The 17684-nt window shown below is 42.1% G+C and overlaps 2 protein-coding genes across 2 annotated transcripts in view; both read right to left on the bottom strand.

Moving 5' to 3' along the window:
- Window positions 1-852: 852 nt before the first annotated feature.
- On the bottom strand, window positions 853-5902 carry adora2ab (adenosine A2a receptor b). Its single transcript, XM_070989067.1, is given in 5 exon segments — window positions 853-1313; window positions 1315-2252; window positions 2529-2632; window positions 5214-5345; window positions 5502-5902. Coding segments are annotated over 5 exon segments (1419 nt in total). The 5' UTR covers window positions 5702-5902; the 3' UTR covers window positions 853-1268.
- A 5134-nt stretch (window positions 5903-11036) lies between these two features.
- The window catches only part of bcr (BCR activator of RhoGEF and GTPase), an 84939-nt gene continuing 78291 nt past the window's right edge, over window positions 11037-17684 (bottom strand). The window contains exons 19-23 of the mRNA XM_070988929.1: window positions 17015-17154; window positions 16635-16769; window positions 16375-16480; window positions 15563-15725; window positions 11037-15435 (exon numbers count right to left, since the gene is read on the bottom strand). Of these exons, the coding sequence (XP_070845030.1) occupies window positions 15346-15435; window positions 15563-15725; window positions 16375-16480; window positions 16635-16769; window positions 17015-17154 (634 nt within the window). The 3' untranslated portion in view covers window positions 11037-15345. The remainder of the gene's footprint in view (window positions 15436-15562; window positions 15726-16374; window positions 16481-16634; window positions 16770-17014; window positions 17155-17684) is intronic.

A 17684-nucleotide genomic window follows, 5' to 3' on the forward strand; every position in this document is an offset into this window, starting at 1 on the left:
CATGGCATCAATGAGGCACATTCATGATTCGTCAACAGTCCTTTGCATATTTGTGACTTTGTTTTTAGTTTTGTTTTGCTATGACTCAGACTTGAATCTGTCATAACTGCACCATTTTCATAACACTTATCTCCTGCTTAAGCTCCTGTCTCTAAATAAAGCAAATAATATGAAATGAAATGGCCTCATCCTAACCACAAAGTGTAACAAACAACTGATATGCATCATTTTTGAATAAACATACATGAGCGAGATACAGGCCAATGTCATGTCTCCAGGGTTTGCATACATAAACGTTGCTTAATGCAGGCCTTTCGCACAATGGACGGGCTTTTTAATGAGGAAAGAGAAAGCATAATGGCATAATAAAAGGCATCATCAAATGAACCATCATTCGATTTCCATTGCATTAGGCTCATTGACTGGCGTCAGCAACCTGGCTACTCTGTAAATACCTCTTGTTGAGTAGTCTGTTGTCATGTGTATGTACTTTACGTGTGCGTCTGCTTTTCATGCTGTGTATTTGTGCAAGCCTGACTCTGGAAGTAGCCACACTAGAGGCATATGGAAAGATATTTGAATAGGTCAAACAAGCTCTTTGTTTTGGATGGCTGGTAACTGGCTTGTATTCCTTAGATGCCTTTGACACGTGTGAACATGTGTCACAAAGTTGTTGAACCAGCAACAGTCTTGTGTTGCCTGGCAGTTATCAAATCACTGATCCAGCTAGCAATATTAAATATTATGTAGCTATCCAACTCTTTAAGAAATGACTATTTAACAGATCTTTACTCAACAGAAGTGCTCAAATCAGTGAAATAATAAGTGTTAAAGACTTTTAATTCTCCAGTGTGTAAAAACAATACAGATAGCCATTATAAAAGTTAACCTGATGCAATATTATCACAAAATTCAGATCAAGAATTTCAGTTCAAGTCTCTTAAAAAAACATTGCAGGGTACAGTACATTTGACATTTCTGTGTGCTAAGATGCTGCTGTAGATGTTGTTGTACTGCATGTCTGGAAAGTGTTTTAAACATCCACCTGCTTATGGCACATTCTGTTGTGTGCTTTCAGATCTAGCACAGAGATGGCTGACGAGAACAGAGTAATAAAGCATGTGAAAATGATGCTTGGCAATCAGTCAATGTGACTTCAGAGAGAAGAGTCAATATGCTGTTGCTGCTGATTTATTGCTAATTGTTCATAATGTCAACTTTGCACAACGTTATATGTGTTTATGGCAATACAAATATATTTTAAATGTCTAAATATCTTTGTCACAAGACTTCTGTAAGCTCTGTGGCATGGACACAGTCAGTCTGTTTTGTTGAGAGAGCCTGAACGTTCACAAAAGCAATGGCACTTCCACTGTCTTTCACCTCCAAAACATCTGTTCCCTTCAGATATGTGATCGACTCTACTCCATCCTGAGCAGTAAATCCCATGATGCATGGCTGCCGCTGTGTTGCTGAGAGGCTGCTAGCCTTTATTTGGTGTCCGTTGGGTATGAAGCTGCTTGGCGCGGCATCTAACGTTGATGTCCAATGGCAAGAGGATGCATGAGTAGCAATTGGTGGAGTTCGATCAGGGCTGGGGTCCAGGACGTAGGTATTCACTACTGTGCCACAGGATGAACCCTCTTTACTGGCACGGGGGGAAGTCCACATGATACCGCTGCTCCCAACGCTTCTGCCGTCACCACTCCCAACCCCAAACCTATGTCCATCCCTCCGTCCGAGGATGTGCTGATACAGGATCCTCTGAAAGGTCTGTCTGAACTCCCGAATGCGGTAAGCATAGATGAAGGGATTCACAACAGAGTTAGCATGGGAGAGGATGATGGCAATGTTCATCACCCAGATATGCAAGCGCTCACAGTCCTGACACAGGTAGTGGTAACAGTTGATGATGTGCAGCGGAAGCCAGCATAGAGCAAACAGGCCTACAATGATGGCCAGCGATTTGGCAGCATGCACCTCCTTCTGCAGGGTTGAACGAGATGCACCCGATGATGAGGGTATTTGCCCAGGAGCAGGTGTGTGGGCAACTTTGAGCCCCATCAGGCGGAGCTGGCGACGTGCGACCATGAAGATATGGACATAGATGACCAGCATGACCAACAGGGGCACCAGCACACAGCCGAAGAAATTGAAATAAATCATGTAGTCCATGTTAACCACTTTTTCAAATAGGCACTCCGTCAGGCCTTCAGGGCAGCTGCTGGAGGTGATGGTGGTGGTGTTCAAACCTGGACAACAGAGCAAGGAGTGATTTATTAGCAATTTTATCTTTTAATAATGTCAAACAAATACATTTGTTCTATAGAAGACATAATTCTACATAGCAAAACGTTTTTCATGTAATTATGGCAGCAAAATGTGCCTGGCTTGGGTTTCATACCTCAAATCTAACAGCTGACTCCAGCTTTCCTCTCAGCAGTAAGATGCACTTAACTGAACTGAAGCCAACACTGGAGTAAACCTGAGCACTTTTATGGAAGAAAAATAAAAAATAAATCTCCCACCTTTGTTCCATCCCAGCATTGGTGTCAGGCCGATGCCCACTGAGAGAACCCAGCACAGTGCGATGATGCCCTTTGCCCTCTGTCCTGTCACCAGACTGTAGTACCTGTAAAGTTCAGCAAAGCACAATAAAACACCGGGTCTCGTGGCTTTATCTAATCTCAATGTGATGCTATACCTCTGAGGAAAACTCAATATTTGTTTATTCAAATGAGGGCCCAATGGTTGTGTATTCAAAGCTTAAGCGCATTATTTATCTAAATAAGCCAAAGCGAGAATTCATACACTGTGACCACGTTCAATAATCCGACCAGCACCTCTCCAGCATTCTTGTCTGACGATTAACCACACAGACACGAAGGGTTTCAAATATCTAAATATGTTCAGATTTCGCAAAGGTCTGTTAACAGCTCAGACGCTTTGATACCTTTGGCTTTGTTTAGAAAGCCCTTACAGGTTCTTCCTTCCTTCCACTTTCGAAGGCGATGGGGTAGACACAGTGAGAAGAGACACAGTGTGAAGTCTTGCTGTGTGTCTTTGCATGACTCTGCACACAGTTGAGAGTGTGCATAAATCAACAGTAAAGGGGATTTCCTTACTACTTTGGAATTAACCAGGGCACTTCTTTCTGATCTAAGTAAAAGGTGTAAACTTCGCTATATATGATGACTTCCAACTCAGGCTTGAGCTTGGAAATACCGGTTAAACACCACACTTATCAACAGACTGCGGGTTAGAATTTATTTTATAATCAGAATCAGAATACCTCTATTGGTCCCCCGGAGGGGAAATTGCCTTTCAGTTACATCCCATCCAAGAAACATAAAAAAGACAGTGACACATAACAGGGGGAGGACAGGAGCGGGAGAACTGTGGGTCGCCACACGAGCAGCGCCCCGTTTACTTAGATGAGAAAAAGGAGAACAAGAGGGAGGAAGAGGGAAAAAAGCTACTCCCAAACTAGGCTCCTGTAGGGGGACACAGTGTGGGATTAGGGAAAAAACACCTCGGCACACAAGCAACATAACAAGACATTACAACAAAACTCAAAGACTTGCACATGTGTGTGTGTGTGTGGGGGGGGGGGGGGTGTTGGAGAGGGGAGGTGTCGCAGCACAGACACTGGGGGGGGGGCATGCACGCAGCCACATCCAGCCTGCGATTTTAATCAAGAATCGCATCGCGCTTGCGACCGAGCTCACATATCGCTCGAGTCTGAGTGTTGGCAGCCCTGTACATTCCCTCAGTCATGACGGGCAGTCGATAGGAAGCCGCTAACTCCAAATAGCAGAATGCCTGTTATTATAATTCCAATTATGTAGACGTCTTCAACATCCTGAATGGAAAGGATTGACAGGCACACGATCCTCCACCTCTCCCAGGAGTCCATCGTGTATCCGGCTACAAACGTTCCGTCAGGGCAGGCGGGCTCTCCTTTACCCCGACTCTTTGTCGAGGAAATATGGTCGATTGTGTTGAGAGACCAGCTGATCAAATCCATGATTTTAGGTTTCGGAGAGAAATGCAGAGAGAGGCTCTCAGACAGAGACAGCACAAGACAAAGAGCAGCAGCAGGGCACATATGGGCAGGGAGCGAGAGAAAAAGCGTCCGCCTTCGTTCAGAGCCAGAAGAGAATCTAATGCAACCACTGTTAACATTATGTTGACTGAAAGATACAGTAGCTTTGTCTTTGGTCTATTTCTACAACACCGATCCAAGGCCAAAAAAAATCATCAGTATTCTTGATTCTAAGGTGTAATTCAGATCAAGAGCATGTGCAAACAGGCCAAACAACTGGATCCGACCAACAAGAAACCACTGTGAATGCTTATGTTGGCATTATTAATGTGCACATTGCTTCACGCAGGCATAAGGAATGCAAATATTTGGTCAAGGAATAAAAATAGAATATCAGCATGTAGTATTCTTGGTAACATCACCTCACCTACAGCCAATGTCCCATGTGACTGAGCTCTTTCATGATCGCGGTGGCAGCCAGTAGTCTATATTAATCTCCCTGAAATTCTGATGAATTATTAGCTCTCCGGTGTTCGGTGCCAAGATTGTGGCACGGGTGTGAGGACACAAACACACACATACAGAAGCTGTTATGCAACTGCTTATGCAAATGCATCACCTGCTGTGGCTTATGAGTGGAATATCCTCCCATGACAGGAGTGAAGAATGCAGCTGTGACTGAACAACAGTGGTTTGGTTACACACATACGAGCAATGCGAGTCAATGGTGTGTCAAAATACCTGTTGCAGAAAGACTGAACACGGAATTCAAGGAAGAAATTGTATTTGAATGGTGCTGATGCACATGGATGTAAATGATCAAAGCCTTCAGCAGGTTTATTCCCTCCAATGGCACACAAATGGTAACCCAATAAAGCCTGTGGTGACAAATATCTATGTCCGCCCACAGCCGGTTAGATTAGCCTTAATTGAATAAGATCTCTCTATAATTCAATGTGTTTTGCACCACTGCACACGTGCTTTGGAAGCCACTCACATTTAATGGTTTACCCACGCTCCCCTGACTTGAATGCCACGTGTGAAAAGAGCATCATGTTCAAAATGCAAGAAAAGGCAACAGCAAAAACTCATTCATCATGTGAACTGAATGTCTTTGAAGTGAGAGCGCAGAAAGCTGTCTGTTTGTGACCTTTTTGTTTCCCCTCACCTGAGCGGGTTGTTGATAGCGATGTAGCGGTCCACAGCGATGGCCAGCAAGCTGAAGATGGAGTTCTGGGTGAGTATGAGGACGAAGCAGGCGATGAACAGGCAGCCGAAGAAGTTGGCACAGAAGCCGATGCTGATGTTGATCACAGATGTTTAAAAAAGAATAACATACAAACACAATATCACTGTACATCAAATCTAGTAAAACAATGCTTCTTACGGAGATTTATAACACTGAATTTGAGTACTGCGAAACAGACAATTTTAAAATGATCAAACTTAATGGTACCTAATAGTGATGGCAAAGGGAATTGCCAGCAGCCCCACAGCAATATCAGCCACTGCCAGTGACACCACAAAGAAGTTGGTGTTGCTCTGCAGGTTGGAGTTAAGGCAGACGGCCCAGCAGACCAGGACGTTCCCAGCCACAGCCAGGCAAGCGATCACCAGCTCCAGGCCAATGTAGACCAGCTGGTCATTTTCCAGCATGGTTGTTCTTTCCTCTGTTTTGCTTTCTTTGCTCTTTCATCCCACAGACTCAACTGCTTGACGTGTTTTTAGAAAAAATACCTGCTTGCCAAACTGCATGAAGTGACTTAAGGGAAGAGCAATTGTGTCACAGGAGAACAGCCGATGCAGGAAGTTCAAACCACAAACATCACTCTTCTGATGCCTCACTTTACTTGTACCTTTTACCGTCACACACACACCACAAATGTCTGTCAGTCTTCCTCTCTGCAGCTGTCTTCGCCTCTTTCGTGCTCAGCTCGGCAAACTTTGTCTGAGACGGCAGCAGAATATCGCAGAGCGAGCGTCTGGGAGTTTTTGTTGCCAATTTAAGAGTGGTGGACTGGAGAGAGAGAGAGAAAGAGGGTGAGAGCGCAATCTCAGCAGTACGGCCTGTACAAACAGATTGCAGGTTACCACGCAGACGCACATGAGTCAGAAAAGCCATCTATCACAGGAAGACAGGGGGACAGTTTGTTTTCTATACAGGGCCAAAGCAGACAGTCCAACAATGCACCTTTTATTTCAGGAGAAGTTTCCCGAAACCCTTCCACACACTAATCATTCCCACCACTGACATGCTTTCCTCCAAAATCACTGATAATCACACAATATAAACTGGCTATAAATTTCAAAGTCATTGTACCAAATCTGGAACCCTTTGTTGCACTGTCTATGCTGCGTTTTTTCAGGGTATTTTGCTAAATTGTCAGCCAATTAGGGTGTATTGTTGCAGATAGTGGTACAACGTCAGGTAACCTTCATAAAGGGGGAGTCTGAATGGAATGTAGGTCAAGTTATTCAGGTTACTACAAAAGCGCAGGGGAGTGAGTGGGAATGCGAGATGGGTTTCCGGATCATATCAGGTAATAGTAACCAAGGTTGCATTGATACTGTTCATTAGTGTGTCGCTAGTTACTTTCTCTCAAGCAATTAGAAATAATCAGTTATCACAGCGATGAAGTAAAGCTGATGTGGAAGCCTGCTCTGCACATCAGTCTCCTCATCTAACTCACACAAATAAGAGTATTTCCAAAAATGTTGAACTATTTCCTTAACACAGCCTGCAAATAAAAACAGCTTTTATCTGCGGTGAATTGAAGGACAGAGCACAGAGCGGACATACACTATAAGTGAGAGTCATTGATTCGGGTGAAAAAAAGCTGATTGGTAAATATGACCTAGTTCCTGCCAAGGTCCATACAGTGAGTAAAGCCTGCCAAAATAAGACTCAACAAGAGTGAGTGTAAGTCAAACAAATGATTCTGTGACAACAAAGGGGAAATTTGGTCACTATAGATAGGAGCAATGCTGGCTCTATTCTGACCTATTCTGGGCGCTTTCCATCAGCGTATCTCAGAGAATACGAATTCCCAAACCAGTCTTCCTTCAGTCACACTGTTTCCCATCCCAGTTTCTCTCCCGCTGACACACCTTGGATGTCCAATAGTTCTCAACCTCCAATCAGCATTAAAGTAGATGTAGCTTTGTGTCACGAAAGCAGCAATAATAATACAAATTGCTAAATTGGCTAAAGTTGAGCTGCAGTTCGCTGAAATTCAGTTATTGGGGAATTCCCCATTGAGTAATGTCAGACCACCAACCTTTTGGAGATGGAAACTGACATTCTCCTTCACTGATAAGTCATTTGATTTAGATATTGAAGGGTTAATACTTTTGTTTCCCCGCTTAAAGAGCACATTTCTGCCTGTGGCAGTTCAGACTTCTACATGATCAGAAAGAGCTGTTTTACTGCCGTTTACTTCTCAGTTAAACTGGCTTCATGCGCACTATGAGAAGAAAGCTTGGTAAAAGACCCTAACTGTGCTTTTACGTGGAAATGTAAAGCCACGCTGCCGATGCTGAAAACATAAAGAGAACAGAAAGAAACATTCCCTTCCACACATTGTCACACATTCATAGGAGCTGCCACGCATACTTCTTTCATTAATCTACCTCTGTGGGCCACTTATAACCCTGTAGCTCTGCCAGCACTGATCCTGACTGACAGCACATCAGACCAACATCCTTCTTTTCTGCTATTGTTCTGCTGCTGAAATCTTCTCACAGGCCAAAGGAATTTTAAAAACCAGGGTTTATCCACTGGGTTTGGAGAGCTACAGAAATAGTCCAGATCTTTAGTTTTTTAAGACCTCAAGAGGCTGCAAATATTTCTGAACCTGTACAAGAAAAATAACTCTTCTAAGTTAAAGTGTAATAAACAAAATTGGACTCACATAGTTTTTCCCCACCACTGAAGTTTAGAAGCCAACCTTCTTCCAGCTGGCTGCTTCAGCAAAAACTACTCCCCATGATTATGAATGTGAATATATAGGACTTGAGGCCTTGGAAGGAAGTGATAAGAAAATGCACATCCTGCTGGTGGGCATCTGTCTCTGCCCTGTCAATCAATGTGTCGGCTCGGCTCCACCAAAGTCAAAGCAAAACAAAAACAGAAGCTGCTGTATTTCTACTGGCCAAAGCACTGTGTGCACAACTAATGAGGGAAGTACTGACATCATTACTGTGAACTCCTGATGGCAGGAACAGAGATGTAAACTTGATGTGAGCCAACACTGCAGGGCAAGTGTTTGATGTAATAGATGTGACGAAGAAAAAGGCGTCAGCACTGACGCCATGCCAGTGTTCTTTACCATTTATCAGCCTTACAAACTTCCAGAAGTTAAATCATCAACCCAGCCACTGACTGATTACATTAAGCTTGGTCAAGAGCAGCCAATAACTGATGTTTATAAAATACAGTGGTGGTACACCGTTAAACTGCTAGTCGTGTGGGGGAAATGGTCCAAACATCTCCTGACTAACATGTTTTAAATATAGCCTGAACAAGCAGAAACACACCCTCTGTCCTTACCTTGTTGTGAGAGTGAAAGTAAGAAGTCTTTCGATCTAATCAACGTGCTCAGGTGATCGTCACTGTGTTGGCTGGCAGGCAAAAGGACACAATGAGCTGATGCGTTTAGCCCAGAAATCGATGCAGTGAAACAACACGTCGAATGATAACATAATAATAATAAAAGAAGCTATAAATCCTCTGGTGTGGTGCTGCTGCTCATGTTCTGTTTGGCAGCAGAAGTTTCAAGCTGCGCACAGACGCGCTACAAGAAAAACGCGAGCGCGCTTTCTCTCTCTCTCACTCTCTCTCTCGTGTGTGAATGTGTTGACAGGGTCTTATGCTAAACAGTGACGTATGGACGAATGGAAATAACCAATGACAATTGGATGGGGGGCAAAAAAATGAAGCGAAGCGGACAGATAATAAAATAAAACCAATTAAAATACAAAAAATAAAGGCCAAAATAAAATAAAAATAATGTTTCATATACTCTCAGTTTCAAAACATAAAAACGTCAGCCGTAAGCCCGCGAGAAAGCCCTCTGTGAGTCCACGTGTACACCCTCCACCGCGCGCCCTTTGCCTTGTTGTAAAACAGGCCGTGCGTAAAAGTGCGCACGCAGTCAAATAAGAATTGTTTGTGTGCATAAAGATGAAGTGATGAAATGACTCTACACACATTGCAGGTTTTTCGTTGTATTTGCATATTGTGTAACTATGGAGCTGCACCATACTGTATTTACGTGTTGTGGAAAATAAAAGTGTGGTGCCATGTTTTGTGCCACAACATTTGAGGATGTGGCTAGCACACAGTTTCGGGTCCCCTCTCTAAATGATGCACAATTAAAGTTGAAGTCTCATGCAGTTTTACATCTCTCTTCCTTTGCATCTTTCATTTAGTTGTTCTCTTTATTGATCTCCCGTGCTCTCAGGAAAAAGGCTATCAAAACACAGCCATCAGTCTAAATCTGCTGATTTAGAAACACTAATCCCCTCAGATATCAGCTCTAACTGATTAAAATCCATTTACACAGCTTTGAGCTGTGTATTGCTAATAAACGATAAACAAAACAACTCTCATGTTACACTGACAAGAGTGACCCTGCAGTGCACGTCAGCATGAGTCTGACTGTTGAGACATATCAGTTACACCACGTTTAATCACTTTTAGGAAATAAGATCAACCATCAAGCAGGTACGATTCATTATGAATCCCAAATGCCTGATCAGGCAACAAGTTAGTGTGTGAATGACTGGCAGCTGCTGTGTCTTCAATCATCAGACAACAGCATCAGAGGAGAAACTGCACATACTGCGGAGAATTTACTCACTCTGCAGTCCTGCATCACAGATGCGACTGAAGATGTGTCAGTGTTTATCACAATCCTGCTCCCTGTGAAGATTTCCTGTCCACAAACACAGCTTAGCATTTATCCAGCCTGCGAACCACAAATTTATCCTAATGGATATTTGCCAAGTGTGACCATCTTTCATCATACCCAAACCCCCTTGGAAGCCATCTGGTTCCTACCAGATGGCTTCCAGGATAAAAGCAGTGAGACTGTACTAGTCTGGTATCAGGTAGACTCTTTAAATATTCAGCTGCTAAATGCTCCTAACACCTCCTGATTTGCTCTCAGCAGGATGAAACTGGAGCTGTCGGAAACTTCCTGCCAGAAGCATGGCAGGTTAAGGCAAACCTCTGTTAAGAAACAGTAAATACTGAAAGTTAGTAGACAACACTGCAAGCAAAAAGCCTGGATGATGAGTTATTATTCCACTTTCCAGGAAAAACAGCACATGCTCTACGGTTGTTTGACTTGACTGAAGGGCAATCTGAATATGCTGTAAAAGCATTAAGTGTCAGTGAAGTTTAACCTGCAACATCAACAATCAAGCAGCAGGAGCCAGCGTTAGTCTTTTAATATTTGTCCCTGCAGTTGTCAATTTCAGTGAAACACACAGAGTTCTAACTGTTGTAAAATAAGGCCTATAATCATGTCTACCCACAATGTCTTCCATGCTAGTAATGGGCTGCATCATATCAATCACCACAGCTGTTAGCATGCTTCGATTTATTGAAGCCTGACACACGAATGCTGATAGAAATATTAGGTAACTCCCAGTCAAATTAAAGAATACAGCTACATTTCAAGCAATACTTTTTCAAATCAAATGAAATGAAGCATTTAAAAACCTTACTGGCAAGTTTAAATATATTGAATCATTTTATTTATTAATTTCTATTGTTTTTCATTGTATCTTAAATGCACCAGGGCTCTTGTGTGTCACTGCTTAGTTGTACATATTGTCCTGTTTAGCATGGATATATAGAAACAACTGATTATACTCACGCTGAATCCATGTCATATGCATTATCATGTTAGTGGCTCAGCTCAAGTTGTCAGCTGAAAAGCTGCCAGGATGCAAATGAAAAAAGAATATCAAACATGTCACTGAATGTAGATACAAGGAGATTTTATTTAACATTTTTGTGTACAAACATAGGCTGCAAATGCCTTCCAAACATGTTTGCCCTCAGGATACAGTATTCCTTTTTACAGTTCTACAAGCAGAACATTGAATATTGAACAGGAACAAGAGTCAAAAAACTGAGGAAGGTAAAAAGAGAGAGTGTTTGTGGTTGGTCATCAAGTCTCATCCTCAGCTTTACATTATGTGATGAAATAAACCAAAACTAGCACGTTTCCAAAGGGTAAAGTAGTCATATTTAATGTCTGCTTGATGTCCTAGAAGTGGCAGCAGAGGGTCGTGTGAAAGTATTAACTATAGCATGGAAATGTAGTGATAATTACCAGGGTCATGTACAATAACTGGAAGAGATTTGTAACTTTCATTGTAGAGCAATATGTTCCATATGTTCAGCCTATTCCACAGAAAAATTAAACCTTTTTTGTTGTATTTACTTTTTCATGTACAGAACTAAGGGGCTGAGGTTATGGAGGGTACATGCAGTTACACTGACAATCAACAGACCAAAACAATGCAGATTTTAGAGCAATTTAAGACTCTTTTCTCCTCTACCACACACTGACAGCTTGGCTTTTCAAAGAGACTAGAGGCGTGCCAGCTCGATCCTTAACGATCATATGTCAGCGGACGCCACAATAAATAAAACGGAAACCAAATAACGTATTCTCTAGTATAATACATATTATACAACTCCATGGAAAAGTAAAAGAAGTTTGAGTTATGTAAACTCACAAAACTGACCTTTTTAAATTGACAAGAACCTGCACCTGCTATTCAGTTATCATCAGACAGCTAAACAATCACAGTGGCCAGTCTGTTGTACAACACGAGTGACTACAGAGATGAGCCGAGATGCAGGAGGAGGAGGTTAAAGGATGATTGCACACGGTGATTCAGGGGCAACACAGTGACAAACAGTTGGAACTTTAACAGGATGTTTGATTAACAAAGAAAGCACAACATATAAAGACCATTTTTCTAACATTAATTTAACTTCAGATGATAGCATATCATAAATAAATAGCTCCAGTAGACCAAAAAGGGGCAAAGCATAAATAAATAAGAAAAAAAGGCATTAAAGGAGCTGAAACTTTAAGAGCTAACACAAGCACACGGGCAGGAAATTCGATCCTTTGCCCCATTAAGACTGAGTTTGAATTACAGCATCACAGTCAGATGAAGGTGGCAAGTAGAACGGGCATGTACGGTATGAGCTAAGACCATGCTTAAGTTTAAGGTCCTGTCTTAGCCGTCAAGAGATGAAAGGTGTGTGGCCATCATCAGCAAAGGCAACAAGAGACTGAACAGCGTTGACGCTGTCGGCGTCTCCACTCACGTCTGGAGTACCGCAGGCGCAAAACAAAAGAAAGTGTCGAGGCACGATAGGGTAGAGTAGTGTAGGCAATTGGGACTTGTTATAGAGGTGATGGATGGATGACTGAATGAACGGTGGATTCATTCTCCGTCTCATATCTTAAAATACAGATGATGAAACAGTGTGTGCATGCTACAGTAGGCCAAATTTTGTGGAAGTACAGTAAAAAGAAAAAAGAAAGCAAAGGCATGAACACTTCAAATCAAATCAAGAATCAAATCTCAACATTGTCATTTATGGGGTTCATACGATGGTTTTCATCTATATTATCATGTGCAAAGTGAGTATGAATGTCCTGACGTTGCGAGAGTTGATATGTATCCAAAAGGAAATACTCCTCTTGCTTTGAAAAGTCAAAAGACATTTATGTGAAGAACTTGAAATTAGCTTTTAATAACATTTACTCATACATGCCTCCCTATGTTATCTTAAACATGGACGCAACCAAACACAAGCCCTTATCAGATCCACTAATTCCACAATTGGTTATAGTTAGCCTAAGATAAATATGGGAAATCAACCATGATATTTACCCTTAAAAGATAGGTTCACATCTTTTCAAGTCTGTCTTAAAACAATATTCAGGTGTCCTTAAGGACATGGAAACAAACGTTTGTCCTGTTCAAACTGGTCACTGAAAGAACATTTCCTAATGTGCAATTATCTGAATCCTCTCTTTTTAGTAGTCCTGGATGGTGTTTCTACACTGAGCTGCGGTGAAGGGGCTGGAACAAAACAAGGATTGTAACTCAAACTGCTGATATTAACTTCAAGGACTGTAGATTTTGTCCCCCACACTTCCACTGAAAATGCATTCAGAATGGATCTTTTGTCCAGTATGAACATGAGGAATGATTACAGCAAGCAAAACCTGTTTTAATGACCTCTTTTGAGACAGACTTGAACACCTGTGAGCCTTCCTTTAAAGTGGCCAGAAAAGGACATGCTGTAATAATATAAACCAGACACGAGTTACCGACACCCCAAAGTCTACGATGATGTACTTGTGAACAAAACAGCAAAGACCAAAAAGTAAAAAAAAAAACAATAAAACATGCCTGCATGTTAAATCAAGGATATAGATATTAAAATGAGAAATATGTCATTTTAGTACCAAACAAAATATCTTCAGAGCTTTCCTTTCAATTGAGTTGGACACCTTCAGGCTTAACAGGATGAAGAACAGTTAAAGGGACAAAGAATTATTGGACATTTTGCCATATGCATGAGATAAATAAAAAGAAAGAAAGATGTCAGGAGAAGATGAAATAATATTCCTTCATTTAAACCAACAAATATGCTCTCTGATGGACATAAACGCTGAATGCTCAGGTCACTTAAATTGTAATACAGTAGTTCTAACATTGCATGAGTGCACTTCTGCAGCCACAGATTAAATGGTACAAAAAGAGACAATGTCATGTGTGTGTATGTGTGTGTGCTGTCTTATGACATTGCATAATGTCTACACTAGACAGGCGATGGTCTCTGGACGTGAGACATTCTGCTGAGGAACACCCAGCAGTTAAAGAGCTTGTGCCTTTTCCACAGCAGCATACAGTCTGTAACTACAATGTGTGTGTTACCTTCATAATAATATCTAAATGAATAATAACTGCTAGGCTGGACAGAACAGCAGAGTAGTTTCTATAAGAACAAGGCTAAATCCTGCTTATTTACTGCAAGACTTGAAGTCAAGGCTAAGACCTACCACTTTCAAACAGAAAAAAAGGTTCACATAGAAAAACAAACATCTCTCCCCCAGGCCCCCAAAATAAATTACAATAATAGCAACAATGATTATACTGTTAAACCAAAAAGAAAAAAAATACAACTTTAAGATTATGTACATACTGTATCTGTAAATACAACCGCTTCCTTTTCTCCTAGAAACCAAAAAAACTGACATATTAATTTGGCAAGATGTCCTATGTTACAAGAAGAAGGACATGTCGTCAGCAAAGATATGAACACAGACAGTTCCTATGTTAGAAAATATATTGCTTCCCGGATATTTAAGCTGAAGACTACCTTGAGACACAAACACAAATAGAGGAAATTTGCTTTAATGATCGGAAAAACCGCAGGCAGTCAGATTGCAGTGTATTACTAATCATCGGGTTCCTTTTTTTCTTGCAGTCCTTCAAACTGTAGCGTTCGTCTCTGACTCCAACCAGGGTTTGTTTACGTTGTAAACACTTCAAAGCACAGGTGTTGGCTTCCTGACCCAAAGGAGAAGCCAGGGGCATCGTGGCAGCTCTGGATGCCCACTTTTAACTCCACACTACACGGAGCACAAATGTCTCCTCTTGTCTTCTCAGAAGCAATCCACTGAGATTATGTAAGACACGGCGAGAATTTTTCAGGACATGAAGCAACGCTTGAGATGGACAAACAGATTCTGCAGTGTTGAGCTGATGATTGTCCAAAAATAATCACAGATAGAGAACAATGCCCAAACCCAAATGCACATGAAAATGCTGATTTGTTGGCAAACTAATTCGGGAATCAATAAGGATGTATTTCATTCTTCGATGGACTGATTTTGACAATTTCTTGACTTATGAACCCGTCTACAAGCTGGAAAGATCAAATGTTACGACCAACAAAGAGCCAGGTGGAGAAAAGATGGCAGATGAACCCACAGCATCACTGAAGGTACAAGGAATCACACTAAATATCATGAGAAATATGAAAGGAAAGACCTGGCATCCTCTGAGCTTCAGAGGCCTGATGGTGCCCTCTTGTGTTGGGGACACAAGCATTACCATAGACAATCCTTTCCAGGAACCTGGTCAGTCAATTCAAAAACACACTACTCTCGGCTCACTTTGAGCCACAGTCTGTCTTTTTTTCACTCCTTCATGGTCAAAGTCTCGGGGTGGCAGAGTCAATCTTAGCTCTATACTTCGGTGGAGAAGAGGATGCTCTGTCGTTTACTGTCCGGGGTGGGGATGGTCTCCAGCTGCAGGAAATACAGCAACACCTGGACCTGCGAGAAAATGGAAACGGTTCAAGAGACAAATTTGCAAAAACACAAACAAGGTGTTGTTTGCTCAAGTTAGCAATTAGCAGAGCATCACTTCAAGAAAAAAGCTTCACAGAAAAGATAAAATCACCTGTGCCATAACCTCCAGGGACCAGCTGTCCCCCATGCTGATGGGTTGGGTGGGGTTAGCGGGGATCTTGCTGTCCTTCTCAGAAGGCCTCAGCAAGGTCGGCCCGAACACCGTTGCCAGGTTGTGGAGAGACATCTTGTTGATGCTTTCCTTCTCTGCCACCCTAAGGAGAGGACAGACAAGTCCATTAGGGGCACCAATCGAGGACAGCAGGTGATGTTAATGTGCAGTGATGGATCTGTGTGCTGTGTGTGGACGGGCAGGTTTAATATAAAGATAAATAGAGTACGAAGAAGCAAATGTTTGCCTCCTTAACGAATGACTTAAATGATTAATCAGACATTGTTCGGTTAACTAGCTAATCATTGAATCAAATGCTGAACTTTCAACAGCGCTATATTTAACAACATGTTGAATATAACAAAGTGAGAAATTGTTTCCTCTCCATCTCCTGCTTGCTTTACTGAACATTTAAAATTCAAATGTTTAAGATAATCAAGGCAACCTTGCACCATCCATTACAGCACACACTCGTGCAACGCTTTTAAACATGTGCAACAGCATTGTTCGTTTGAGCTCGTTATTCAACATCACCGTGGCAACCAGAAGACATTCATGACATCCCATAGAAGTGACCAAGGTGAACGCTGCACACATCAGCACATCATGTTGAAAACAGAAGGTCATTCCAAAGTTCTGACCATTAGATCAACATTTAGACAACACAGCGACACACAATGCATGGGGACAATCATGTCTATATGTTGTGTGTGTGTATGTGTGTGTGTCGGTGTGTGTTTCCCTTTTCCTACCGCTTCAGGTGATCCAAAAGGAAAAGGAATGTGACCAGGTTGGGTTCAGGCAGTGACAGCAGCAAGTTCAACATACAGCTCTCTTTGGCCACACTGTCAGAGAGGGCTGGACAGAAGAAAAGGAGTGTTTACACATCCTGTAAATAAAGGACTTTTTCTTCAACTAGTAGACATTTAGAAGTTGCAACTACTTCAGTGCTGCAGCTCTGACAGTCAGCGTGATTGATTCATTCACTGATAATTAGCCGTGTTTGACTCACTGATGCCGCCTGCGAAGTTGGGGTAGAGCTCATCAGTGAAGAGTGGTTCTGGCAGCTCTCTGAAGTACAGCTTCAAGGTCCCGGCGATGGCATTAACGTCCATCTCACTCATCATCACTGACACGTCTTTATGATCTGCAGAAGAGTGACGAGAAAAACATGAAGACAGGATGTTGTGCAGTGACAGAGGAGGACGGTAAGATAGGGGAACACCTTGGCACAAGCAGCAGTCGCCATGCATCTTATTTGTTAGCAGAATTACCGTGACTGTTTGGGGATTCTAACACACACGGATGATTTTAATTTCAATTTTTCAAATCAGGATTAAACATCAAACCTACACAAAGCCTACACTGTATACAGATGAAGGCTATACTCACTGGTGTCAAATGCGGTCTTCAAGGCCTGAATATCAGTGGCCACACCTGACACTCGGTAGATGCCCACCTCCTCCATACCCCTCCTTTCAATCTCCTCCAGGCACTGCCGGACAATGTAGGGCACCTTAGAGCGCTCTCGCCTGGATGAAGACAAACATTACTGATCACCAACAAGCAGTTTATAAAGGACGGAATGAGCAGGGCTAACAGTGGTTAACAGTGGTTTTTAGAGCAATATTTTGACAACTACAACTACATGCAGACATCCATGTCCCATTCAGAATGAATTTTAATCACGTAGGTGAACCCTTCACTTTTCATCTAGCACCAAAATTTTATTCTGAACAGCAAATACCTGCAGAGCTAATGGCATTCCCATCAGCCTCAGCTGTATTTTGTAGCTAATTAGCAAAGGTCACTAAGAGAGTGAACATGGTAAACATTATCACCGTCACTGTGAGCTTGTTAGCTTGCTGATGTAGTGTTACTGTAAACTCCTATTTTTCTTAATTAATGGCCTAAAACATGCAACATGCTGGATGAGTTGTTTACAGAGAGTCGGCTACACTCGAGGACAACAAAGAGACACTTGGCAGCCTGCACAGGAGATAATGTGGATTTGTTAATGCTGATGATCATGAGCATAACACTGAGGGATGTGAGGATAGAA

This window comes from Chaetodon trifascialis, chromosome 20, assembly GCF_039877785.1.
Source record: "Chaetodon trifascialis isolate fChaTrf1 chromosome 20, fChaTrf1.hap1, whole genome shotgun sequence".
NCBI classification, from domain to species: domain Eukaryota; kingdom Metazoa; phylum Chordata; class Actinopteri; order Chaetodontiformes; family Chaetodontidae; genus Chaetodon; species Chaetodon trifascialis.